This window comes from Medicago truncatula, chromosome 8, assembly GCF_003473485.1.
Source record: "Medicago truncatula cultivar Jemalong A17 chromosome 8, MtrunA17r5.0-ANR, whole genome shotgun sequence".
Lineage (NCBI taxonomy): Eukaryota > Viridiplantae > Streptophyta > Magnoliopsida > Fabales > Fabaceae > Medicago > Medicago truncatula.
Window position 1 is genome coordinate 34228621 of NC_053049.1, and position 24258 is coordinate 34252878.

General features: G+C 33.3%; 4 protein-coding genes and 1 long non-coding RNA gene across 8 annotated transcripts; 3 read left to right on the top strand and 2 right to left on the bottom strand.

The window, feature by feature from the left end:
• The first annotated feature begins 219 nt into the window (after positions 1-219).
• LOC11437627 (protein FD) lies at positions 220-1701 on the top strand. Of its 2 annotated transcripts, none has more exons than XM_039828641.1 (3): positions 220-639; positions 759-862; positions 1485-1701. In XM_039828641.1, the coding sequence occupies exons 1-3, from the start codon at positions 259-261 to the stop codon at positions 1573-1575; spliced, it is 576 nt and encodes a 191-aa protein (XP_039684575.1). In that variant the 5' UTR covers positions 220-258; the 3' UTR covers positions 1576-1701. The 2 variants fall into 2 exon arrangements, with proteins under 2 accessions (XP_039684575.1, XP_024629057.1); XM_024773289.2 differs by having other exon boundaries at positions 759-833.
• Positions 1702-2555: 854 nt separating this feature from the next.
• LOC11440553 (uncharacterized) lies at positions 2556-8738 on the top strand. 2 transcript variants are annotated; one of them, XM_024773832.2, is made up of 9 exons: positions 2556-3095; positions 3200-3405; positions 3926-3994; positions 5046-5075; positions 5958-5990; positions 6647-6717; positions 7243-7324; positions 8206-8298; positions 8391-8738. In XM_024773832.2, the coding sequence occupies exons 2-9, from the start codon at positions 3262-3264 to the stop codon at positions 8454-8456; spliced, it is 588 nt and encodes a 195-aa protein (XP_024629600.1). In that variant the 5' UTR covers positions 2556-3095; positions 3200-3261; the 3' UTR covers positions 8457-8738. The 2 variants fall into 2 exon arrangements, with proteins under 2 accessions (XP_024629600.1, XP_003629261.2); XM_003629213.4 differs by having other exon boundaries at positions 8394-8738.
• Positions 8739-8944: 206 nt separating this feature from the next.
• LOC11445352 (protein MID1-COMPLEMENTING ACTIVITY 1) lies at positions 8945-13460 on the bottom strand. Its single transcript, XM_003629214.4, has 8 exons — positions 12894-13460; positions 11837-12282; positions 10843-11267; positions 10284-10384; positions 10111-10182; positions 9665-9771; positions 9399-9492; positions 8945-9166 (listed from the first exon to the last, which is right to left on the bottom strand). The coding sequence occupies exons 2-8, from the start codon at positions 12254-12256 to the stop codon at positions 9111-9113; spliced, it is 1275 nt and encodes a 424-aa protein (XP_003629262.1). The 5' UTR covers positions 12257-12282; positions 12894-13460; the 3' UTR covers positions 8945-9110.
• A 2504-nt stretch (positions 13461-15964) lies between these two features.
• Positions 15965-16921, bottom strand: LOC112417245 (uncharacterized). The gene is made up of 2 exons (XR_003007816.2): positions 16466-16921; positions 15965-16307 (listed from the first exon to the last, which is right to left on the bottom strand). It is a non-coding gene; the product is annotated as an uncharacterized lncRNA (long non-coding RNA).
• A 3814-nt stretch (positions 16922-20735) lies between these two features.
• On the top strand, positions 20736-23332 carry LOC11440152 (F-box protein At4g35930). Of its 2 annotated transcripts, none has more exons than XM_024771796.2 (5): positions 20736-20891; positions 21003-21381; positions 22438-22512; positions 22619-22728; positions 22806-23332. In XM_024771796.2, exons 2-5 carry the CDS (start codon positions 21031-21033, stop codon positions 23065-23067), a joined length of 798 nt encoding a protein of 265 aa, XP_024627564.1. In that variant the 5' UTR covers positions 20736-20891; positions 21003-21030; the 3' UTR covers positions 23068-23332. The 2 variants fall into 2 exon arrangements, with proteins under 2 accessions (XP_024627564.1, XP_003629266.1); XM_003629218.4 differs by having other exon boundaries at positions 22809-23332.
• The last annotated feature ends 926 nt before the right edge of the window (positions 23333-24258 follow it).

Genomic DNA, 24258 nt, shown 5'->3' on the forward strand with positions numbered 1-24258 from the left:
TAATTATTTAATATCATACTATTTTATATATTTTTCTCTCTGAAATAAATTACTAAAGACATTATAGGAAGAACACCATTTAACGTTACATTAAACTTTGAAAATAACACTTAATTAGAAACAAAAAATATCTATAAAAGTGAAGTTACAAAGGAGCGGAGGTAGTAAGAGGAGTGCTTCTCGTTCTAACCAACACAAATGACAAGACTTGAAATTTGACCTGTCTCAATTTTGGTAACATTTTTGTCTGAAAAGCAAATGATGTCTCATCAACCTCTACAAGAACAAACCCCACAACAACAACAACACCATCTTCGACCAAACAAACCCCCCAAAAATACCATGGAAGATGTTTGGAAAGACATCAACCTCCCTTCCTTAACCAACCACATGAGTAACACAGTCTCTTCTCCCTCCTTAATGACACCATCTTCTCTTCACTCCACCATCAACCTTAACTCTCTACCCGAGTTTCATTTCGACCCTCTTGCACACAATGACTTGCAACTAGAGCAAAATCACCACCACACTACTACTCTCTCAAAGGTTGAAGCATTATTAAGCAACTCAATAGAGAGACGACATAAGCGAATAATGAAGAATAGAGAATCTGCTGCACGATCAAGAGCTAGAAAACAGGAAATTATTGCTTCCATTAATTATCACCCAAACAAAAATTAAGTACCATGTTGAGTATATAGTTTATGTTTAACTCTTTCTCTGTCTAACATTTTTGTTTTTGTGATTATTTCGTGTAGGCTTATATATTTGAGTTGAAGAAAAAAGTCAAGAGCTTGGAAGAAGAGAATGCCAGACTTAAAAGACAGCAACATGTTTGTTTTCTCCTCTCTCCTTGTTACTAGTAATTCTTTATCTTTACAGCACACACTACACAATGTATGTACTCTGTTTCAACCACTTCTACTATTATTTATATTTTAACTTTTTTTAAGTATATGGTTGGTTGGTACTAGTGTGAAAAAATTGATTTTCATCAAATTGATTTTTTAACATTGATTTCAATTAAAAGTAATTTTTATTTGTATACGTTCATATAAAAGTGAATTGAACGATAAATTTATGGGTAAAATTCATGTTTTGAGGAAAAACTACAAATCCTAAATTTAAGTTAGAATTAGTTTAGATGTAAACGTCATTGCAATTGAAAACACCCAACCATACCAAAATCAATTTTAAAGCTTCTAATCAATTTCAAAATTTCAATTCTCCAGTCCCAAATGTAACCCAATCATGCACTAGTTGTGTTTAACTATCACCTTTGTTAGTCCATATGTACATTGGTTAATATTATCAGGTAGCTTAAAAAAGGTTGATAATTTTCTGTTAAAAATGTTTATTATACTTGTCATATAATAAATATTTTTCATTTTTATGTTTTATATTTTGAATATGAACTCATAGACTTGTGTTAACATTTGTAGTATTCTTTTGCTATAATATGTGTTTTTATATTTTGTTTGTAGCTGTGTGATACCGCAAGCAATCATAAGCAAAAGAGGAAGGGAAATCTGTATCGAACATCAACAGCTCCATTTTAAGAACTACTATTTATAGGAGCTATCTACTTCTGAAGCCTAAAATGTAACCCTTTCAAGAATGAATCATGATGTTGTAACATGTAATGTAACAGACTTGTATATCCTTAGTTATTTATTGGCTTCCTGCAGTGTGGTCACTGTCTTTTTTAGACCCAAAAACAACTCACTTCTCTTTTTCCTTTTAAAAAATAAGTCACTTGTCTTTTTCGATATAACAACTAGTAACATACTCGTGCGTCCGCATGGGTACTGGTTGGTTGTGGAGGAATTTTGATATAAATAGTTTGGTGTGATACTTTTTCTTCTAACTTCTAAATATGTCATTAATTTAACGTGGATTATTATGACTATGTATAAGTCTTATAAAGATTATGATAAATTTATGCTGTTCCTCAATATCAAAGATTTAACATAAATAAAAAAGCTATATATACAATAAAAAAAAACTATTCATTGAAAGTAATAATTAAAAAGAGAATAAAGAATAATTTAGAATGAAGGGAAAAGAATTAGAAGTTGGAACAAATAACTAAACATTTTGAAACCATATGCAAATAAGTTTGAATTCTGCTCATTATTCAAATGGATTCGCTCATTCCCAAAGTAAATAAACGAAATATCCCTATGCATGTTAACATGCACTAGTGCAAATTATTACGTAATTAAAGATACGTTGCGTAAGTTAACATGCGCTAGTGTTATACTTCACGTACTCACGTAAACCAATTCTCCCCCAAATTGCAATTTTCGGTCGATTCACTTCACAACAACAACTAATAACTTTCTTCCATCAATCAATCATCAAGGGTACTCTCTTGTTTAATTTGATCTCACTATCCTTCAAAAAATTGCCGAATATGCAGGGTTTTGATTTTCCATCCATTAATCCCATGTAACAACATTGATCATCAATTAGTTTAATCATTAATTCCATGTAATAATTGCGTCGAAGGCATTAGCATGTCAAGCATCTCAAATTATATCAAAGCATGGTACTGGTTACTACAAGCAATTGTTGGAGCAGTACAAGCAATAAATTCAAGAGCCTACTACTATTGAGAAATGCAACCTGCGTATGTTCTGGGGTAGAATTAATTTACATTCAAGCATCTATTTGCAACCTATATTCATTCAATACATTAAGCAATTACATCGATTTGCAATTTGGAGGAGAATTGGGTTTAACACTAATTCACGAAGGGGTATTTTGTTCATTTACTTTGGAAATGAGCGGCAGAAGCACAAACAGACCGTGGGTAGACATATCCTTTGAACGGATAAAATAATAATTTTGGAGGGTGCGTGAGAGGGATGGAGGGTGGAATAAGAAAATCTCCGAATTCTACTATCATTAAAATTTGAGATAAAAAGCCCAATCTATTTTTTCAAAAATAAAAAAAACCGCTACCGCTTCTTACAGCAGAAACAAGTTTGAATGCACTGAACTCATTTCGCCGGGAAAAAAAAAAAAAAAAGCTCGTCGGAAAACGCAGCCGGAGTTAGTTTCCGGCAGCCAGAAACAGTGAGAAATTCCAGGTTTCGCTTTCTTCTTTTTCCGATTACTTTGGTTTGCTTTTATGCTCTACTATGGAGTTAAATATTATCGTGTTAAAACCTAATTCAAAAACACGATTTCCCAGGTTGCTACATTATTGCTTGAATTCATCACTACAAAGGAAGATTTCAATTAAATTTTTAGAGAATGGAGAAAAGTGTTGCAATTGGTTCCAATGATGCATCATCTTCATCAACAACAACTGCTACTGCAATTGGATCTAGGTTCTCCACTCTGAACAAGTCCTTCAAGTTTGCTATTCGTTCTTTGCTAACTTCATGTTCAAAGGAGGTACATTTCATATTTGTATTCTTAAACCACTTGAAATTGATGAGTTTTATATGAAGCATAGACACCGGACACGTCACATCGAACCAGTAGTAATTTAAAAAAATAAACATAATTAAGCCTAATCACATGTGTCGGTGTTGTGTCAGTGTTGGACAGATACTTGTCGAACACTGGATACGCCTTCAATCAAAAGTGTTGGTGCTGCAGAGTGAATTTTTTAGCTGTTATTATTTGATAAGGTAATTCAAATATGTAACTAGTTCAGATTTGATCTTATGCACTACGAACATAACCATAACGTATTCACACTCACATTGGCTTTATCGGAAGCAATGGTTATGTTGTCTTTCACCCGTTTTTGTAATAGCACATTGCATTATCTAATGGATTGTGTGGCTGCTTAACTACAAGTTTTTAAATATGTTGATATTTTGCATTTTCTAAATAGACACATTCTCGGTTAGATTTAGCCTTCAACATGGCTATATTTCGATGATTGTTCCTGTTTTGATTTTTAAAGGAATTTGTTGAAGCATTCTCAAGTTTTACCAATGCTGAAAAAGATTATCTTCATCGCCTATTTCTTCAGGTATGATTTCTTGATATCTCTTCTTTTGGATTAGAAATATAGTTCGGAATGTTACATAGAGTTTTAGCCAAAAGTAAAAATAAAATGACAATGAGCTTGACCTAGGTGTATGTTGTCATTTTTTATATTAGAATTTTCTCAATCAATTTGTGTTTCCAAATCAGGGCTGTGACTGTGAGGATCTCAATAATTTCCACTAATGATTTATGTCAATATCAGTGTTAATCTTGGAAAATTTATGGTGCCACCTTGTGGTTAAAAATAAGATTTGTATATTCCTCAAACACAATACTAAATAGGTTCAGAGAAGGTGCTGCATTCTTCCCAAATTAAGCGACGTTTAAAATAATTCATTCTGATTGGAAAAAAATGTCGGTTAATATAGAATTTTTTTACAGTTATAACATCACTAATTTGGATGGAGGAGTATTGACTGTCAGCAGGTTATCATGTTAGAAAACTGTCTTTGTTCTTTACATGTGAATTAAGTAAAATGAACAAAGTTTGCTAAAGAAAAAAGAGTAAAATGAATAAGGCATTAGCTGTGTTTACTTAGAAACAACAATTTAGATAGGAAATTCAAACATTCTTTTAAGGGAAGTATGTGTCACGAACCAACTATCTCCAAAGTTTAAGTTGTTGGGTAAAGGCATATGGTTGATTTTATACCTAATATGTCCCTCATACAAGAGCCCGTTGGGCTTAATGAGTGGACAGTGCTCATCATACCTTTAGCTGAAATTTAACTTCAAATAATTAAGGCAATACCAAGTTGATAATAATTTCGGAAGTGTTTGAGAAAAAATCCTCTCAGACCATACTGATTTTATATATAATAACATTACACAATCATACCGTTTGCTGAAACATGACTTCAAAGAGTTAAGGCAATATCAAGTTGAGAATGATATCTGAAAGTGTTTGAAAAAAAGTCCTCTCAGCCATACTGATTTTTATATATAAGAAAACATTACACAACCACATCTCTTAATTAAATAGATTGATACACCTATATGTTATCTGATTTCCTTTTATGTATCAAACATTTCAGGTCATCACTTCTCTGCATGAAGACCTCGAGGTATATTTGTTATAACTGCTTATTTTGGTGATATCAGATATCCATTCAAGCTCTAATATTAATACTTAATTGGTTGGCCTGCAATAGTTCAAGATGTTGGCTAAAACTAAATATTACTTTTTTATGTTTTTCCTTTCACCTGTACACATTTCTTAAGCTAAAAGTCTGATGATTATGCTTCCCTATTTCAGATACTTATTACAGACTTTTGTCTTTTATGGTTTATGAGTCAGTTAACTAAATATGGTTTGTTAGCATATATGTGAGTGTGATACATTCATGGGAAGTTCATAAGAATATCTTTGGAAATCCAACTGTTTTTGTTAATTGTTTTCATTCTAAACTTCAACTGAAATAAGATTTTGTTTTTGAGAATTATCCTGAATAGTTAGGCAACAACTGTTCAACGTCTTTCTTTTTATTTCTTTTAATATGATAGGTTGTTGATTTGTTGTCGTGTAAATTTTGTTCTCTTTTTTACCTTCTCTCTCTCGCACACACATGTGCATGCAGAGAAATTTGGTAGGACTCAAGAAACACTAATTTATTTGCCTGTACTCTCTGTCATTTAAATTGCATGCTTAAGTTGAAGGAGTTGGAGGAGTTAAAGGACCGGGGTTCAAACCCTACTGAAGGAGAAATTAGTAACATAACAATTGATTACGAACATTTGCCTATCCGGAGGAAAAAAAACTGCATGCTTAAGTTGCTGTAACTATACATACTGCAAGCATTTTAGCTAATTTGTTAACATATTAATAGAGTTCGTTGTATGTCCATTGTCAGTGTAAAAATATTGCACATGCATCCAATGATATGTCATCATTTAATGAGTTGAAAATTCTAAACTCTAACTTTTAAATGCTCTGTCACTTTTTACAGGAAGACTTTGAGGCAATCTGTCTCAAAACAAAGGTATAACTTTACTATTGTCTCTGTTGTTTTATTCTATCATTTGTAGAGTATTGTGCCTGTTTTCTCAACATTCACTCACTGCAATTGATTTAGGGTTGCATTCAATAATATATGTTTAAAGAAATTTAGAACTTTCTAAGCTGGGGTTAATCAAAACTTATTCTATTTGAGAGTGAACAATACATGTTAAGCTTTGGCTTTAGGTCGAAATACTATTTTTAAAATCTTTTGCGCTATTCAGGAGTTTACAGAACCATTCACAGTTACACCCTTTAACTCAAGTGAAAATATAATTAAACTCTTATTATATAACATAGCAGAGGTAGAGAGGGATGCCTGGGAGGGGGCTGGTTAGGAACAGTTGTTGGCAGGCAGCAAGAAACTTTAGATTGAGTGAAGTTAAAGGTCCATTTTTAATATTTTTTAGCCAACCTCCCCTCCCCTTTTTTCTCAAGTTTGATATCTGATGGCAGATGGTATTTGCATAGAAGAATTATCGGTCCAACAATGGCTGGGACCTGATTATGAAATATGTCTGGTTTCTCGATTTCCCTTTTTTGCTTTGATAATATGCACTGGATGGGAAATACAGGCTACAATATACTTCTGTATTCTAGTTAGTTTAGTCTTGTATTTCAAGCACATTTTTGATGTAGGTGGGAACCACTCTTGATGCTGTTGAGGAAATTGTGGAAGAACAAGATCTGGATCTTTTGTTTTCAAACAGGTATTATCTGATTTTGTATTTCAAGTATTTAACTGTAGATTTTATCATTAGTAAATGTTGGAAATTCCGCCTTCATTGCGGTCCGCCCCTAGTCACCTAAATTGCGGCCTTTGGTTTGCCTTCATTGCAGCCTCCAACCCCTTCATTGTGTTGGCTTTGAGGGGGTGGATTTAGTCCCACATCGGATAGAAACAATTATTATTAGTCCCACATTCGGCCTTTGATTTTGTAAGGATGAGTTAGGCCCCAAATTTCAACAGTAAATATCTGAGCTGGTTATGTTTAAAAAATTATTATTTAGTCTTCAAAGAAACAATTAGTGAAGCTTAACTCTAAAATCTTATGAAGTTCTCTATTTTTTCCGTTCAGAGGTTTTCCTTCATATTATACTAGGGGACCAATGATGGTTATTTTGAATGCTAGACCTTTATTCAATTTTCTTTCTTTTCATATTATTTACTCCTCATTACTATTACAATATTATTGATTTTTTTAACTCAGTAGAGAAACATTATTCAAATGCAGGAGTAACATAGTAGATGTTGCTGAGAATCTGTCTGCAGCAAAGAAGAACGAAATTCAGACCTTAATGCACATGGTGCAATCGGTAGGTATACTATTCGAATGCATTAGCATCAAACTATGTTAAAAGTGGACTAAAACAAATATTTTCTAATTCAGAGGTTGAAACACTTGTACGATTTGTCTCTTTTGCGTCTTTGACACACATTTTTATATTCCTATTTTTCTTTGTTTACTCTCTTTCAAACTCACCTAGAAAGACTACAAAAAAATACTGTCCTCTTTGTGGTTGTGTAACTCTTACAATGTTTTTTCTTCTTTCCTGTTCAGGATTTATTGAATTAAACCAGTTAGAATAGCCAAATTTTCTTTTCCATGAATGCGTATCTCCAGAAACAACTATTCACTTTGCCTTGGCCCTAGTACTTCCGAGCACATTAAGTTGATTGGGTTTTTTTGGGTCTGCTTCTTCTGTCAATGCCATATGACTTGGGCTTTACCATTTTATATATGGAGCAACTTTCTCCAAATACTTCCGAGCGGCATATTTTGTTCATCTGTGTACTTCCGGATGACACAGAATTTGTGTTTTATATCGGAAGTGATGTCGGGTGTGGAGAAAATTCCTCCCTTTATTATCTTTCCTTGATTCAAAGAAGAAAATCCTGTTCTTTGTCGATTACACAAACATTTTAAATGTTAAAAAATAAAAACAGTAAATATTGTGAATGCAAATCACTTAGTTATACATGCAATCTCTGAAATTGCATTGAAATTTATATATTGAGCCAAAAAGGGGCTGTCTTGAACTTGGAACAAACTACAAAGTAAATTTGGCAAGACCAGAAAAAAAACATTTTTGTTTGGAAAGAATGAGGTTTTGCTTAGGCCCTTATATAGTGATCATTTTTATTTGTATTATGTAGCTTGTATTCTATTTCTCTGATCACCATGTGGTTTTGTTAGGGAGAGGAACATAATCGAAGGCTCCGCAACCAGCTGCAACTCCTTAAAGAAGGCAGTCAAGTCTTGTCTGATGCTTCACATGCTATTGAGAAGGTAGACGCTTTCTTTCCTTCTCAAGTCATTTGATTGGTCAACGTATTTTTTGGGGGGATTCTTTCAGCTGATATTGTCCTTCATTCTGTTAGCAGATCAGAAGCATAAATTTAAACTATGGGGCCAACAGTAGTGATGAGATGCATGATGATGTATAACATTTCTAGCACACGCTGTCCTGTAAATTCACCAAGTTTCATCCACTGTAGGATCATCTCTTTAATGTTGTTGCAATGCTGAAGATTCAAATATTCTCCAGGCAATCTTAGCAAATAATTGTCTTTGTATAGTATCATTATTAGGGCTTAAACTCTTTGCTACTCCTTTGCGTTACTCTATTTCGACTTCATAGATAATGAGTAGTTCAAATGTGAAAAACATTTACAAACCTTTACTTGTTGTAAGTAATTTTTATGATTATCAATTATATTGGGATTTAATTGCGTCCAAAATTAGATTAGAGTGTCAATTCTTGTTGTAACATTAACACGACCATCATCTTCCAATCCAAACCTTTTATTTTTACAAAAAACTTTTAAGTCTCTTGGAATCACCTAGTTCTCCAAATGTATACAATAAAATCATGGGTTAATGGGATTCTCCACCAAACTAAATGTAATAAAAGGTAACATCTCAAAAAAGATCATGAAAAAAATGCTAAAATTAATCCAACTATATATTAAAAAGCTACATTACATATAGGTACTGATGCCAAACAGTGTGAGAATCAAATCCAAATATCCAATAGCCAATTGTCTACATTTGATATGGTATTTACACCCTAATCAACCAAATTACAACACGTGTGTTGTTTAAGATTCCATGTACTGTGCAGTTGGAGGGCTAATGTTGGTCTTCTCAGGTTCTTCTGCAAAATGGTTAAGAAATAATAAAGCATTTTGCATTCATTTTTGGCAAAATTTAATAAGCATAATTTTAATTCTATACAAAGAAACAACAAAATGTCAAATGTCATAGTTAAAGAGAAATATATCAAATCAAATTTTTTGCCAAGACACGTACAAAATAAATTAGGAATTTGGACAAGTAAACATTTTCAATATGGCAATGTTTCAGAAAGATGGACGATGAAGTCATACCATAAACCCCGCGAATCTGCACTTCTCTCCATTCTTGTACAAGAGCGCAAGAACAACACATCAAATGAGAAAGAAAATCATCAACATAGCCTCCCTGACATAGAATGAAAATGAGTAATGAAACATTTAAAGATACAAGAAGTTGCTAAAGAAAGTCTCCCTCCATATACTATATCATAATATAAAGAACATTACCGGAATATTATAAAGCTAAAACAAGCGAATTAAATTTTAACAAACATTATACAGAAGGAAGGCAACATTACCGGAATGTTCATCATCTTCCTAAGCTTCCTCCTTATGCAGCAAGTATAGCAACAACAAGATAAAACCAACGAATATGCAATAAAGTCATTGCATACTTCTGCAGAAGCTGAAAAAAAATAGAAAAGTGAAGTTAAAAGATCACAACCTCAATATTTTTAAGGGTAACAAATGAACCAGATAGAATGAATAATAGAGGCCTGAAATATTTGTAACTTAAATCAACTTTAGCATCAATTTCAACCACTATAACAGAGGCCTGAATTTTGATTATTTGTTATATCTCAATTGCATGAAATTCTCTCTCTTTTTTTAAGAAATTGCATGAAGTTCATTTATATGATAAACATCAATTTAAGCCCATGGCGCAAATATTATGCTATCTTGAAAAATTAATATCCCCTCATTTCAGTGTTCACTATATCAAAAAGTAAAGATTGTAACTTACATATTGGTCTGTTGGTTGCAACAGTAGCAATCTTTGAAAATGTTCCACAGGGATAGAAGAATGTCTTTATACCTGCAAATGAAAATATCTACTAATGAAAATCATGAAAGAAAATATTCTTCTATTGTTGACATAAGTAAATAAAAACAAATTAACATAAGCAAAATACATACAAAGATAAGGTTCAGAACAACAAGCAAGTAAATCAGTATGCCAATCTTCCTGCTGATATGAACTTCTAGTTGACACCGGATTCTTTTCTGAAACTTTGGTTCTGTTTGAGATCAGACAAATGAATCATCAAACTCAGTTCAACGAAAGTTAGTAACCGAAATGGTAAAAATGGTAAAAGCTTTGAAAAAATCATTAACTACATGATAAATAATAAAGTTATGGAGGAAGCAGGACAGGTCAGATGTGCAAGTATTGACCCAATAGTGTTAGGATGAGATGATTCGGTTATCTTCCAGTTTCATCAGATGTCATGGATTGGAATCGAGCCCTAGAGATATAACAGTGTTAAAAATCTTAAGGGAGGGATGTGTTGCCTATTATGGCTGTACTCGGCTCCAGGGATTAATTTTCTAGTTGCGCGAGGATGATACCCAGTTTACAACAAACAAAAAAGTGCAGGGATCTCAATTTACATAACTACTATATCATTGTGGTCAAGTAGTTTTCCTAAGTGATCTCAAAAATACAGAAAAGTTGGAGAAGAGGGAAATGAACTACCTTGATGATGAAAGAATATCACTTTTTTTATGGTGTTTTTCATTAGAAGAATGACCTTTGCTGCCATTGGCATCAGAATGACTGTTGTTACTGTATTCTACAATCTGGTAGTTATCTTCAGGTGATAACTTCTCTGGAAGAGAATAAGCGGCGAAATTTGTGACATCTAGTAAGCGTTGAATGAACTCACACTGATTTATATCCATATTTGCCTGTGAATGATGTAACTCTAGTTGAAGCTTTTCATTTTCTTTTTTAAGTGCCTCCGTGAATGAAAAGTTTGGATAAGAACATGAAAGAGTTTTCTTCAGCACTACAGTGTCCTCTTTGTCATGTTCTGGTTTCATAAAAACAGTCTGCACCTTTTGGTCCTCATCATCCAATGTGTATGCACATTGATCCTTTTCAATAACTTCAAGTCTCTCCTGAATATTCCAGAGAAGCAAGCTATTATTATTACCAAGAAAACTCAATCAAAAGTATATCAAAGTCTTTGAAGACATTTGCAAATTTGAAAATTCTAACTAATCCAGAAAAAAAAAAGTTCTGCAACATGTACAACACCATCATATAGAGCCGGTCTTGATATTTTGAGTGTCATGTGTGAAATATGAATTTTGTGTCGTATTTTTTTTATAAGTTACACACACAGTCACATATGTTCACCAAAACAAGGAATCTTGCATAGCAATATGTGTTTTTTTTTTACAATTATACATAGCAATAAGTGTTGAATCAACTGTAAACTAGCAAATATAACTAATGTAAGCAACAAACATTTTAAAGTCGACAACAACCTTGCACGAATGACCAATAGCAAGTAAACGTCGAGGAACTAGTATCGATACAATTTACAATTTCGTATGTTTAGTTATTGAGTCGCAACAACGTTTAATAGTAAATCACAATACTACATTAGCATACATCATTTGAAACCAAGGGTCAGTTGATAGCTTAACAAGATAACTAAGCAAATAGAAGCAAAAATAGATACCCTGACTCGAGTAGCACGAGCATTGTCGACTAGAGTAATGAGAGGAACAAGACGCAAGTATCGATCAATTTCATTTTGAGCCTTTCTAAATTGATAAACAATGTTCCATCCCATGGCGAGCAAATAAAGATAGCTGCGATCCTGACAACTATTGACCAAAATATAAGACCTTCTCAAAGCATCTTCTAGTTGTTCTAGAGGCTCTCGAGTTTCAGGGTACTTCTTAAGCTCTGAGATCTTGAGCTGATCAAGCAAGTTCCCAATCAACTTAAGATGTTGTGCAAACTGTCTGCAATTCTTCTTATGCATCCTTGCTGTATTTGCAGCTTTCACAATCATCCCAATCAACTTTACTGCATCTAAGCCTGTTAATTGGGCCACATTTGCAATCTCTCCAAATTGTTCCCATGAAGATGCCATGCTATATCAGCTCACACAGTTCCAACCTTCAAAATTACATTTTCAATCCTTGATTTAATTAGAAAAAGTAGGAGAAAATGTATATAAACCAAGATTCTATATTTCAAAAATATTTGCACTGTGGACACATTACAGTAGCAAAGAACTCCATTTTATCCATCTACCGTCAAAAAAGCTAAAAACGTTGTAATCAACTTTAATGTTGGTAACCCCTTGTTGATCAACATTTCTTGATCAACCTTGAATATACGGTGTGTGGAAGCAAATAAAAAAATTCATACATTTGACTGAGTTGTCCGACACGTCTCGTATGAGTGTTATATAGGTATCGGACACCGGTCCAAGAACTGTCGAAGTAAAGAAAAAAAACAACTTTTTTAGGACACTTGTCTAAACTCTAAGTTGTCCGACACGTGTCATACAAGTGTCATAGCAGTGTTGGACATCGACACGTGTCGGACACCACGACGCGCCTGGTCCTAAAGGTGTCCGTGCTTCATACACAGCCATGAATATGAATTTGATTTATATTTTTTTGGTGCAGACAAACATTATCCATAAATGAAGGGTTGAAATTTGAAAACCATTTTAATTTGTAAAGTTATAGATATAGCAGAGTGAATGATCATTTATTTACCTATGGTTGTACAAATAGCATTGGTGTCTTAAGCCTTTGAAATCATCCCCTGCATGTTGAAGATTCTATCACTTCTCAGAGACAGCATTGCCCTTCAAGATCTTGAGTTTTCAGAGACAAAGACACTGCACTGAAACAACACATGGCAAATGAAATTTAAGCAGATGAGAAAAGAAAGCAAAATACTGAAACCAAGTGAATCTTAAAAGTGTTATTTGATTCTTGTTTCATTTTTTAACCAAAAAAAAAAAGTCCTTTTTATTAAATAAATAATAATAATAATTTCATCAAAACAAGTTCAGAATTCATATTAAGCAAGTAATTTATATTTTTGCATAAGTAAAAGAAAAAGAAAAGGACAATAAGTGTGTTGTCGGTTAAGAAATTTATGCATGGTCACAAAGCATTGTGAGTCAAAAAGACAAAGAAAAAGCAAAGTAATTAGATACTCCTGGTAAAAAGAAACACTGACATGCAACATAAAAATACCAAAATAGGAAGTGAGAGAAAAAAAAAAGAACATTGAGTTTCATTTAAGGTAATGGCATTGATTTGCGCTAAAGACATGTTGTAATGTTGTTGTTATGTGAGAAATAAGGAATGTAACAAAGCACAAAGGTCGTATACTATGCAATTTTGGTTCGGTGGTTTTTGTCTTTGTGTTTGTGGGTTAGAGTGAGTGGTGCCCCCACAACAACACATTAGTGTGCCCCGCAATTTTACCTATGTTGTCCTCTTCACGGACAGTGATACTTCCCCTTTATTAGGGAGGTGTTTGTTGAGTTTGATTGTGGAACCAATGTTTATTCCTTACCCGGCACCTAAAATGTATAGGACCAATTACCAAACCTTTACCTTTTCTCAAAGAAAAGTGACACCTGCATTTGGGTAAATTTGAAGAAATTATAGAGGTGATGTAATTTTGTTAAGAGAAATGGTAGTTTGACGTCAAATACTGTGACAAATTTTTTAGTGTCCTTGGATTTTTTGTGTATTTTAGTAATCATCTAAATTATAATAAATGTAAATGAAAGTAAGAGATAAATATATATGGTATCATATACTCTATTTCTATTCTAGTGTTTAAATAAGACAACTCTAATAAAGTGTAAATTTTGCAAAAAAATATTGTGATTCCAACAAATTAGTTGGCAATTCAAGCACGCGCTAACAAAACTCAACTTCAAAAGTTAGGATCACTCCCTAAAAATGAGTGGACTTAATCAGGAGTATGAACTGACGGTTTAATCAAGTGATTGATTTTAAGTGATTAATGAACTTCATCAAAGGATGAATCGTTCGGGAGAATCTGAATTTGATTTATTAGTGAAACAGTTCTTAGACCTCCCGACTGAACTTCCGATTACTAAGGTCTCTTTTTTTTAGAAATGAGAGGATTAAAACAACAATTTAAATATATTAATCAGCATTATTAATCTATTATAGAATAGAGTTAAAATAGAATGTTGTATGAAATCAAAGTCACGTTTTCTAAAATATCATATTAAATATCAAAATAAAACTTAATTTCATTAACTAATATTAGCTCGTTAATCTATTTAAGATGTCAAAGGCATGCTCAAATTTCTTAAACATGTTTAGACCTCACAAAGCATAGTTTATTCTAATCTATTCTCACGTTATGTTTGATATGTTTAATGTATGGTTGTTTATCAAAATTAACCTCTCTAACTTGTGTAATTTTATTTTAGGGTGGTGATACATAGACCACCTTAGGTGACATGTACCACTTGTACACTCACATACAATTGTGACATGTGTTCATGTGGTCCCCACAAAAAAAAAAAAAAACTCACATTTTGTGTCTTTCACACACTCTCACATGATAGTGGTACAATGTGTGTATGAGAAAATAGTGTCTACGAAACATTATCCTTATTTTAAGGGTACTAGACCAATACTAACTCACTAGCTGATTTTTCAATAAATTATTATTATATCATGGATTTAAATATTATATCTTGTTCTTGACATATATGTATAGACATCATTCATTATGTTATTAACTATATACAATACAATCCTTAGAAGATACTGAGAATTCAGTTTACATCCTTCCATTGAGGTTCATTTGATGAGTACATAAATTTAGAAACTTCGTTTACTGCATATAGACTATGTTAGGCCAGGTAATATGAGCATATTGTAAGCCTTTAACAAAGTGACCTATATAGAGAAGGGTCATCAGTATCAGGATAATTAATAAAAGATAATTATGTATGAATTTAGTTTAGTAAAGAGTGATAGTGCATGAGGAGTTGTGTTGATCTTGGATACCAAGGTAATAGTGGAGATCACCTAATTGCTCAAGAGGAAATTTTGACCTACCTGGGGCATGTTTTAGGCCATGTGGAGATTTATTAAGCTTGAAAACAAGAGTATTGTTGCCTATACTTGCCTTGTACATATCCTGGTGGTTGGGCCATATAGAGAGATTCTGGGAGGTCAACATTGAGGAAATGCATTGTTTATGTCAATTTGTTTGATTGGCCAATTGTGACAAAGTGCAATAGTAAGAAAAACTCTGATGGTGGTGCATAGAAGATAGATCTAAATTCCATCGTTAATCATAAACAATGATAAGAAGCACAACCAAAAACTTTAAAGGCATGATAGTCAGGTTGCTGATTAAAAAGAGTTTGTAAACAAGAGTTTTGAAGAATAAGATTCGGCGACCTGTTAATGATGTAGACAACAATTTTGAAGGCTTCACCCCCAATAACGAAGAGGCATAGACGCATCGGCTAGAAGGGTGAGACAAACTTCAGTAATGTGACTATGCTTTTTTTCAGCTGAGCCATTTTGCTCATCAGAATAAGGATAACTTACTCTGAGAGATGCCACCGTTAATAAGAAATTTGGACAAAGAAAAATATTCCTTACCGCTATCAGTTTGAAAAACCTAAATTTTAAGTCCAATTTGATTTTCAATAAGTTGAAGAGGTTTAAAGCAGTAGAGACAATTTAATTTGAGGCATGGACAGGATAAGCCTAGCATGCCAAGCATTGGATACAATATTAGATGTGTTGTTTCATCTATACTGATAGAGTAATAGAAAGCTTGATCATAATTAGGAGAGAAAACAAATGCAACATAATAAGGAATTTGCAGTTTTATAAAGTCAAAAGCATATAATCCATTCCTAATCTTATATTCCAAGATAAGAAACTATCTTACTAATGAAACTTTACATTAAGAAAGTTCCTAAATCTGTCCCAAACTTTACATTGCATTCTCACCTAATCTTCCAGTAAGAAAGATCCACAAGAAGAAGAGGAAAACCTTGCAAGCTTAAGTATGTTAAGGAAGATTGATTCTGAAAGCACATATGTTAAGGAATAAAACATCCAAGACAGGCCTTGATGTGACGGATCATAAATGCTTGGCAACTGCTGCAAGTAGAGATAAATGGATCTATCATTACAAGCTTAAGTATCTTAATTTTAGAGACTTAAATTCGATGCACAAGAAAGTCATGGTGACATGATTGGCTTCAATTCACATGTCAACAGAAGTGTGTGAAATATTGTTTACAAGCAAAGCAACATACATGAAACTTCAGCAAAGATGCAGGAAGCAAAACCAAATCCCAACATGAGGTGGTGTTCACTGATGTGTGTCCCCTAGAATTTAGAGCCATGTGCAGTTGCTCCTTTCGCACACCCTCTAGACGGCCACTGAAAAAGAATGATAGGAAATTTATAGCTGGTTACATCTTCATGCTTGGAGGAGCACCGATCTACTGGTGTTCGATTAAGGAAGTCATGGTAGCTCTAACATTTTTTGAAGTTGTGTGTATTTCAACACCTCTTAAGTGTTTTTCAAGCAATATGGTTAAGGAATCTCGTGGAAGAACTTGTGAAGTGAAGTGCAATGTCGTGACAATCAAAGTTGATAAGATACCAACAAGTAATATAGCAAAAAAAACCAATTGCACATGGGATAGTTAGCATATGGAGATGAGATTCCATTACTTAGGTAACAAGTAAGTAAAGGGAATTTGAAATTGGAACACTACAGAAGTGAAGAAGGAGTAGCTAGAATTTCGACTTAAGGAATATCCATTCAAGTGTTTAAAAAATTAAGAAGTCTCATGGTTGTTGAGTCTTTGTCTAGCATGAATTAATGTGTGTTATGAATTAATTAATACATGTTAAACTTGTTTGCTTGCTATGCAAGTTAGTTGGGTTAGGGATAAAAAAACAATTTCAGATTCCACCTTGTTAATTAATTGACAATTATAAAGTATTAGCTATCTAATGTGGGACTAGAAGTTGTAGTGTGTATAAATAGATTCATAACAATTCAATAAAGTGCATCTTAGCATAATTCAAATTTCAATTTTGTGTTAATTCTTTTTTTTTTCTTCTTATTGATTATACCTTCTTCATCAAAGTTGTAAGTGAAAACATGTTCACCTTTCTTTTTGAGTGGATTAAAGATAATCATTGAGTTTTATAGTTTTCTCGATATTTCTGAGCTGATTCTTTAACTAGCTAATCTTGGCTCTTGTATGAGATGTAAATTACACGTGCAAAATTTCTCATATTTGAAAAACATGTTCACGCTTTACCATTCTTGTGTGAAGAGTTGTAGAAATTGATGCAATAATCCTCGTAAGCACAATTTGATCTTGTTACTCCCATATGTCCTATTCATCAATGCTCTTGTTTTGAGCTTTATTTTCAAGGTAGGTAATATAATGATCTAAGAAATGTTTGAACACTCGGGGGTGAGAATCTGAGTAGACATTTTTTATTGGCTACTTCATGCTACCTTTAGTAGACATAAAAAAAATGATCAACGATGTTTGTCTTTTTTAAGAATGTCTTGGGAGCAATTCATGGTACATATATGTTATGTGTAGTTAGCACCAACGAGCAAATCAAGTTTATTGGAATAAAGGGACATTCTACATAAAAAGATAAAGAAGAAGAAAATTTACCTCAAATCATCCATATTCGGTAGATTAAGAAGAATAAAAGTGGTGACAGCTAAAGTTTGAGAATAGGGATGGAATATGTCAGGCTATCCGATAAGGGTCTACGGTCTAACATATTTAAATGTTAGACTCAAGCTTTTTACAAAGTTTGTTTGATTAAACAGGTCATGCTAAGACTTATTAAAAAGCCTATTATGCTCGTAGGACCGATCTATTTATAATTAATATTTTTAATGTTTACAAAAAAATCTATTAGATTCGTTAAACCAACATGTTTCTATATAATATTTCCTATATATGCAACATGTATCTCTTCCATTATTGCTATTGTTGAAGTTTTCTTTAAAAACTTAAACCTTCGTATAATTTGGTCATTTAGTACATGACCTATTAGTGTGATTAAATATTCATACGACTTTGTTATTTAGTAGCAAGCATGTTAGTGTGCTTAGACCTTCGTAGGATTTGACCTATTTAATAGTAGACATATTGGTGCAGCTAGACATTAGTATAAAATATGTTTTTAAGTAGGCTTTCAAACTTTATCGGACGTTTAAAAAAGTCAAATTAGACCATAAAAATGAGTATATGACAAGTAATAGGTCAAGTTTAGGCCTATAGTTTTTTTAAGTAGGTCAGGTTTAAGTCTTGCAAAGCCTGACCTAGCCCATTTCCACCCCTATTTGGGAAATAGAAGAGAGAGTATATTAATAACATTGCACTTTAAATAGGATTGTAATAATATTTTAGTACTATATTGAACTTTAAATTCTATTTGTATTTTTTTATTATCTATTTTTTATTTAAAAATATATTTTGGTAATATAGTAATTTTTATTTATATGTACTCCATCTAGTCGTTATTATTATAAGTTAAAAAGCTACTTTTTAAATTTATTAAATAACTGATGTATCTAGTCTATAATGTAGACCACATTCATTAGTTATTCAACGAATCTAAATGATATTTTTTATTTTTATTTTTTATAATAGTGAATAGAGAGAGTATTTAACTATATCTATTTTAATGATTGTACATTTAGATCAATGGAAACTATCAAAACAACATCAATCTATAACCATCACTAATTTTATTGTGAATCAAGTCGCAAGTTTGTTCTAGTTTGGGTAGCAGGTAGAAGTTGATTATGGGTTTGTAGGTCGCTCTTCACTGGTTAGATTCAGTTTTACGTGCGTGGTTGCAGTTTTCGGATGCGGGTTCGTGCCTCCACCTTGTCAGAGGTTTAGGGTTGTTTAGGAAGTCGGTGGAGCAACCGTGGTGGTGCCTTCTAGTTGGGCCCATCTCCAATTTTGTTTTGTTTACGCCATCGCACCACTAGTGTTGACTGCTTTAGTGATATGTTTCTAGGTTTTTTTAGGCCAGTCACTTTTGCTTTGAGATCGGAAGTCACATTCTAGATTGATAATTTTGGGCACTGTTTATTGTCTTCTCTGGTGGACGAGGGGGTTGATTGATGGCTCGAAAGAGTGTTGGTTTACAAGGTTAAAAGAAGTAGCTTGTTTCAAGATACGGGCTCTCTATTCACAATGGTTCTTTATTTAGGGTGGTCAGTGTTTTCAAGATGGAATGTGTTAGTTGTCACCGACTCTTTAGGTGCTTTTGCCCGACGTGATAGTTTTTTGAAGTTGTGAGAAGAGATAAGTAGAGGTGTTATTACATGAGTTTTTGGTCTGGTTCGGTGGTAATTTTAGAGGATTTTGGTGCGTGCCCCAAGCTATAAGTGTTTTGGAGTTGTTTTCGCTGGTCCATCGCGACGGTATTTGAGGGCGTTGGCACAAGTTTTGTTTTTGATGTTGTGTTGGGGTTTCCCCTTGTTTATTTGGAGTTAGCTTTGGTTTTGGTGTTCAGTGGGTTTGTCCAATTTTGTCTTTGATGTATGAAGTTTTTCAATTTTTTTTGGGTGTTTTACTTATATATAATGTCTTTTGCTACGTTGTTTCAATATTGTTCGTCTATGCTCGTCTTGAACAAAACATGAATTTTACTCCCTCTATCTCAAATTATATGTCTTCTTTACCATATTTCTTTGTATAAAATTATTTGTCATTTTTATGATATCAATACAACATTTATTATTATTTTTGACTAACATATATTTATTTATTACATTTCAATCTCTTTTTTTTTGGTCAATTAACCTAACAACTAAAAAAATTCACTTTAAAGATAAATAAATGGAGTGTTTGGAGTTTGAACCTCAATCCTACATATATATAATTAATATAAATGCTTTGGTAAATAAAATACATTTCATTAATAAAATCAATATTTTTAACTATTTCTTTCATAATCGTGTAAAAGTAAAAATATCTTATTTGAGCAAGTAATAAATTTTGCTGTAAAAAAAAGAAATAAACATAATTTTTACAACAATTTGATCGACAGTTTACTCTAATGACAGCGGTTAAAATTTGTCCCTACTCTCTAGTTCACTGCATACTCTTGAGCAGTTTCAGGCCGTTGATTTTACAAAGCGCGGTGTACTCACGTGTGAATGCTGAACCAATAAAACCACTTCTGAACTTCTGTCTTCAATGCGATCACGTGAGGACAAACTCGTCATTTCACTACATTTTCCCATCCCATATCCACCACAAAATATAAAACAATTAATCTCGAAAAATGAAACGGAACCAAATAAGGTTAAACAAAAACAAAACAAAAAAATCTCCATTTTTAATTTTCCCCAATTAATAAAAATTCACGCCGTGTCTCATGGCGCAGTAATCTCACCAATCAATGACATACCGGACCCACTCAGCCTCGGATACCAAAACCAACCAATCAAACACAGCCACGTCACACCACCTGGGATCCTGTCAGATACCCCACACCGTGTGTACCCAAAATTTTAGCGGGAAAATTTCGCAAATAAGCAAAATTCAAATAAACTGAAAAAAAATAAAAACCCTAATAACCCCTTTCACTATTTTCCCTCTCACTTTCTCTCTCCGATTTAGGGTTTCATTTCCATTTCCATTTTCAATCTCCAATCTCCAATTTTTAATTCATGTGAGTTTTCTCCTTTTTCTTCATGCTTTTTGAACTTTTAGTTTAATAGTTAATTAATTTCCGTTTTTGATTATTCTTGTTTATTATGAATCTTGTTCTTGTTTTTTTTAGGGTGAATTGAAATTGCTGATTCAATTCGATGGGGAAGGTGATGACGACGACGGAGAAGAGGAAAGGGAGGAGAAAATTGAAGAAATCTGGGACCAAGTATTTGAAACCTGGAACCCTAGCTCAGCTTCGTTGTAGCAAGTATTTAGGTTCTGGATCGGGTGCTGGTAGGGTTTGTAATGATATTGGGAAGAAAAGGGTGGAGCTTTTGAATTTGGAGAAGAATGAGGATCATGAAGGTAAGGTGTTTGATAAAAGTCCGCTGATGCTTTCGCCGGTGAATTTGGTTAAACAGAGTAGTTCAGTTGGAACGCCGAAGACCCCGAGGATTGATGAGTGTCAATCGGAATCGAGGCTTGAGTCTCTTCCCATTGATTTATTGGTATGCATGTTGCTTATTTATTTTAACTGCAATTAATGGATTGTGATTGTGGAACTTGTTTTTATTTGGTATTGATTTTATTATGATAAGTATCTGGTTTAAAGGTTGAGAATTGGGTTTTAAAATGATTGTCCTTTTGTTGTGACATAGATATCCAAAATCTTGATTTTTTTTTTTGTTGAGAAAATCCAAAATCTTGATGTTGCTGCCTCAAATTGCGGCTATGGACCGTATTTTAAAACCTTTGTTGAGATCACTCGTAGTTGACAATTAAAGTATTCAATTTTCAACCTTATAGGATTGTGATTTTTGATGCCTTTTCTCATGCTTTTTTGTCTTGTTCATGGTTTTTGAGTGTTAATATTGGGGTTACCCTGATTTTGAAGATTCTATGTGGATATTTTTGTGTTCCTATCAAATTAGTCTACATGTTAGGTTAAGGACATTCTCACTGTTGCAGCAGATGTTATTCGTCTTCACTTACAGCCTATTGTGCTGCTGTTTTTAGTTCTTTCATCTGTTGCTTTTGATTTAGTGTTGAGTTTCATCTTCAGCTAGTTTTTTTGAGTATTTGCCTTTGTGGGTTTCAGTGATTTGTACTGACTTGTTTAAATGTAGAAGCGAGTATTAATACTGTGATGAAGCACACAAAGGGAAATACTGTATTGTTTTGGTTATGTGATGTTATACTACATCATGTTTTTAGCCTCTGTTTATTCTTGCTTGTGTTTGTTGATTCTATGGTGCTCTAGCGCATGCGATTTTGTGTTTGATATCACTGACACTACCTGTATGACTGATATTTGTTTGTTTTTGATTGGTTACTTGTAATTAATTATGAAGCATACAAGGAAAAAAATGAAGCTTGTTGAATGTTAGTGAAGTTGTTAACAACTGCACATCTCTACAAGCGAAAAGATGTTAAAACTCTTTCTTTATATTTTCGTTTTACTATATTCAATTGATTGTCTACAGTCATGTTTTTCTGAATTAGCTCATCTTATCTCTTTGAACTATTTATAATTGTGTTGACCCCATTTTCTTTCACAATTTGAGGTTAAAATATTATGCTGCCTGCACCATGATCAACTGAGAGCTGTTTTCCATGTTTCTCAAAGAATTAGAAAAGCTGTAAGTTCAGAGTCTCCCTGCTGCTTATATGCCCATGAATGTCTGTTTATGATGAATTGAAGTGGTTTGATTCTTTTGCAACAACTAACTTTTATCTTGTTTTTAGGTTATCGTGGCAAGGCAGTTTCACTTCAATTATACTACCCCAGATCGCTCTCGGCTAGAGATGCTAAGCACAATGACTCCTCGTCCTTCTGAGCATTGGCCTTTTCTGTGGTAAGTGTTTCTAACCAATTATCTCTTTCCTGTGATTTTTAAATCACGTCTTTATAGTGCTATAATTTTTTTTCCAGCAGGGGTGATGGGAAGGGACTAAGGATTCCAAGCCCGCATACACCTAAAGCACCTCGTCATGGGCCTCGACCTCCTTCTCGCCTTAAAGTTTCTGAGATGCGACAGGTTACAGCTGTTCTTTTCAAGGAATCGGCTTTCGCTTCTCGTTGCATGGTGCCATCAGTTATACCAAAGCCCCAGTGCAAATCAGTGGCTTCTAACAGAGTTCTCTTCTGTGAAGATGAACTATGCAAGGCAGTTGCTCAGAATAAACTTCTCTGAAGTGATTATGTTTATTTTTTCCCTTCACTTTGTATAGTTCTTTTTTGGTTTCTAGTGAATGCTAGTTATAGTTATGATACAGTTTTGTAGTCTGTGTTGGTGGCAGTTTAGCTGGTATGGATATTCCTGATGTCCAATTAGGTGTGGAGGGTTGGCAATGTTTGCTGAAATAATATTATTATAAAATATTACTTGTATATTTTTGTTTTTCTGAGACAATTTGTGAGTTTATTTTCAGAAACAATTGAAGGATCTTCTTCTTTTATCTATGTATACATATCCTTGCATGATTCAAAAGTGGGTATTGCTATAATGTAGTGGTAAATGATGACTTCTGTCAAAGCGGAATTTACTTTACCTATAGCTGCAATATTACGATTGACCGCTGCCAGGTGGTTGCATCTGTTAGCTTTACATTATCACGCTGTAGTCTGCAATTACGAAATTAATGAACCCAGAATCTCTACAAGTTGGACGTAGACTGTTAGATTATGAAAGGTAAGTTTTATTCTCTAAAATCTATTGTTGCATATGAATTTTATTCTATCTCTTAATCTAGTGGTGCATCTTGCTACTGAGGGTCCAACTTAATTGATAATTGCTAAGAGCAACCTTGGCCAGAGGTTCACTCTCAAACACCAAATTTAGGTTGCAGGGGATTTATTTTTCTCCATAAAATTAAAACCTCTTGTATAAGAAACTCACAATTGTATTGGACGATAGTTTTTGAGGATTTTGAATGGTATCTCCTAGGGATGATTTATTTTTCTCCATAAAACTAACACCTCTTATATAAGAAACACACAAATTGTATGGGAGGATGGTTTTTGAGGGTTTTGGAAGGCTTTGTCAAATTTCTTGTTTTTTTTTTTTTAATAATAGTTTAAATAAACAAAAGTTATTAGTATTAAATTATAAGCATTATTTTCCTCCTCTTTAAATATTTCAAACAAGTTGAGAGATTTTTATCGTTTTCTCTACCCTCTCAAGCACCTACCTCCATTTTTCTGTTAACTCTCAAACAAAGCCGTTTAAAACGGTGTTGTGGCAAATAGTACAAGATATAAAGGAGTTCTCAAACCTCATTCGAATATATCTATTCAAATGAGAACTCTTTGTATGCGACCAACGCCTTGGCAACATACATCACCATGCTTTCAAGATCTCTTATAGTTATTGTCATGTTTTGGA

What these genes read in the sequence shown, in the direction of transcription:
- LOC11437627 (XM_039828641.1), top strand. Translation starts at nt 259, where the DNA reads ATGATGTCTCATCAACCTCTACAAGAACAAACCCCACAACAACAACAA. An exon ending in GATCAAGAGCTAGAAAACAG is followed by an intron (nt 640 to 758) that starts GAAATTATTGCT and finishes TATTTCGTGTAG; the next exon opens with GCTTATATATTTGAGTTGAA. An exon ending in CTCCTCTCTCCTTGTTACTA is followed by an intron (nt 863 to 1,484) that starts GTAATTCTTTAT and finishes TTTTGTTTGTAG; the next exon opens with CTGTGTGATACCGCAAGCAA.
- LOC11440553 (XM_024773832.2), top strand. Translation starts at nt 3,262, where the DNA reads ATGGAGAAAAGTGTTGCAATTGGTTCCAATGATGCATCATCTTCATCA. An exon ending in TAACTTCATGTTCAAAGGAG is followed by an intron (nt 3,406 to 3,925) that starts GTACATTTCATA and finishes TGATTTTTAAAG; the next exon opens with GAATTTGTTGAAGCATTCTC. An exon ending in TAATGCACATGGTGCAATCG is followed by an intron (nt 7,325 to 8,205) that starts GTAGGTATACTA and finishes TGGTTTTGTTAG; the next exon opens with GGAGAGGAACATAATCGAAG.
- LOC11445352 (XM_003629214.4), bottom strand. Translation starts at nt 12,256, where the DNA reads ATGGCATCTTCATGGGAACAATTTGGAGAGATTGCAAATGTGGCCCAA. An exon ending in TGCAACCAACAGACCAATAT is followed by an intron (nt 9,772 to 10,110) that starts GTAAGTTACAAT and finishes ATTTTTTTTCAG; the next exon opens with CTTCTGCAGAAGTATGCAAT. An exon ending in GCAGATTCGCGGGGTTTATG is followed by an intron (nt 9,167 to 9,398) that starts GTATGACTTCAT and finishes ACCATTTTGCAG; the next exon opens with AAGAACCTGAGAAGACCAAC.
- LOC11440152 (XM_024771796.2), top strand. Translation starts at nt 21,031, where the DNA reads ATGGGGAAGGTGATGACGACGACGGAGAAGAGGAAAGGGAGGAGAAAA. An exon ending in CTCTTCCCATTGATTTATTG is followed by an intron (nt 21,382 to 22,437) that starts GTATGCATGTTG and finishes TCACAATTTGAG; the next exon opens with GTTAAAATATTATGCTGCCT. An exon ending in GAGCATTGGCCTTTTCTGTG is followed by an intron (nt 22,729 to 22,805) that starts GTAAGTGTTTCT and finishes TTTTTTTTCCAG; the next exon opens with CAGGGGTGATGGGAAGGGAC.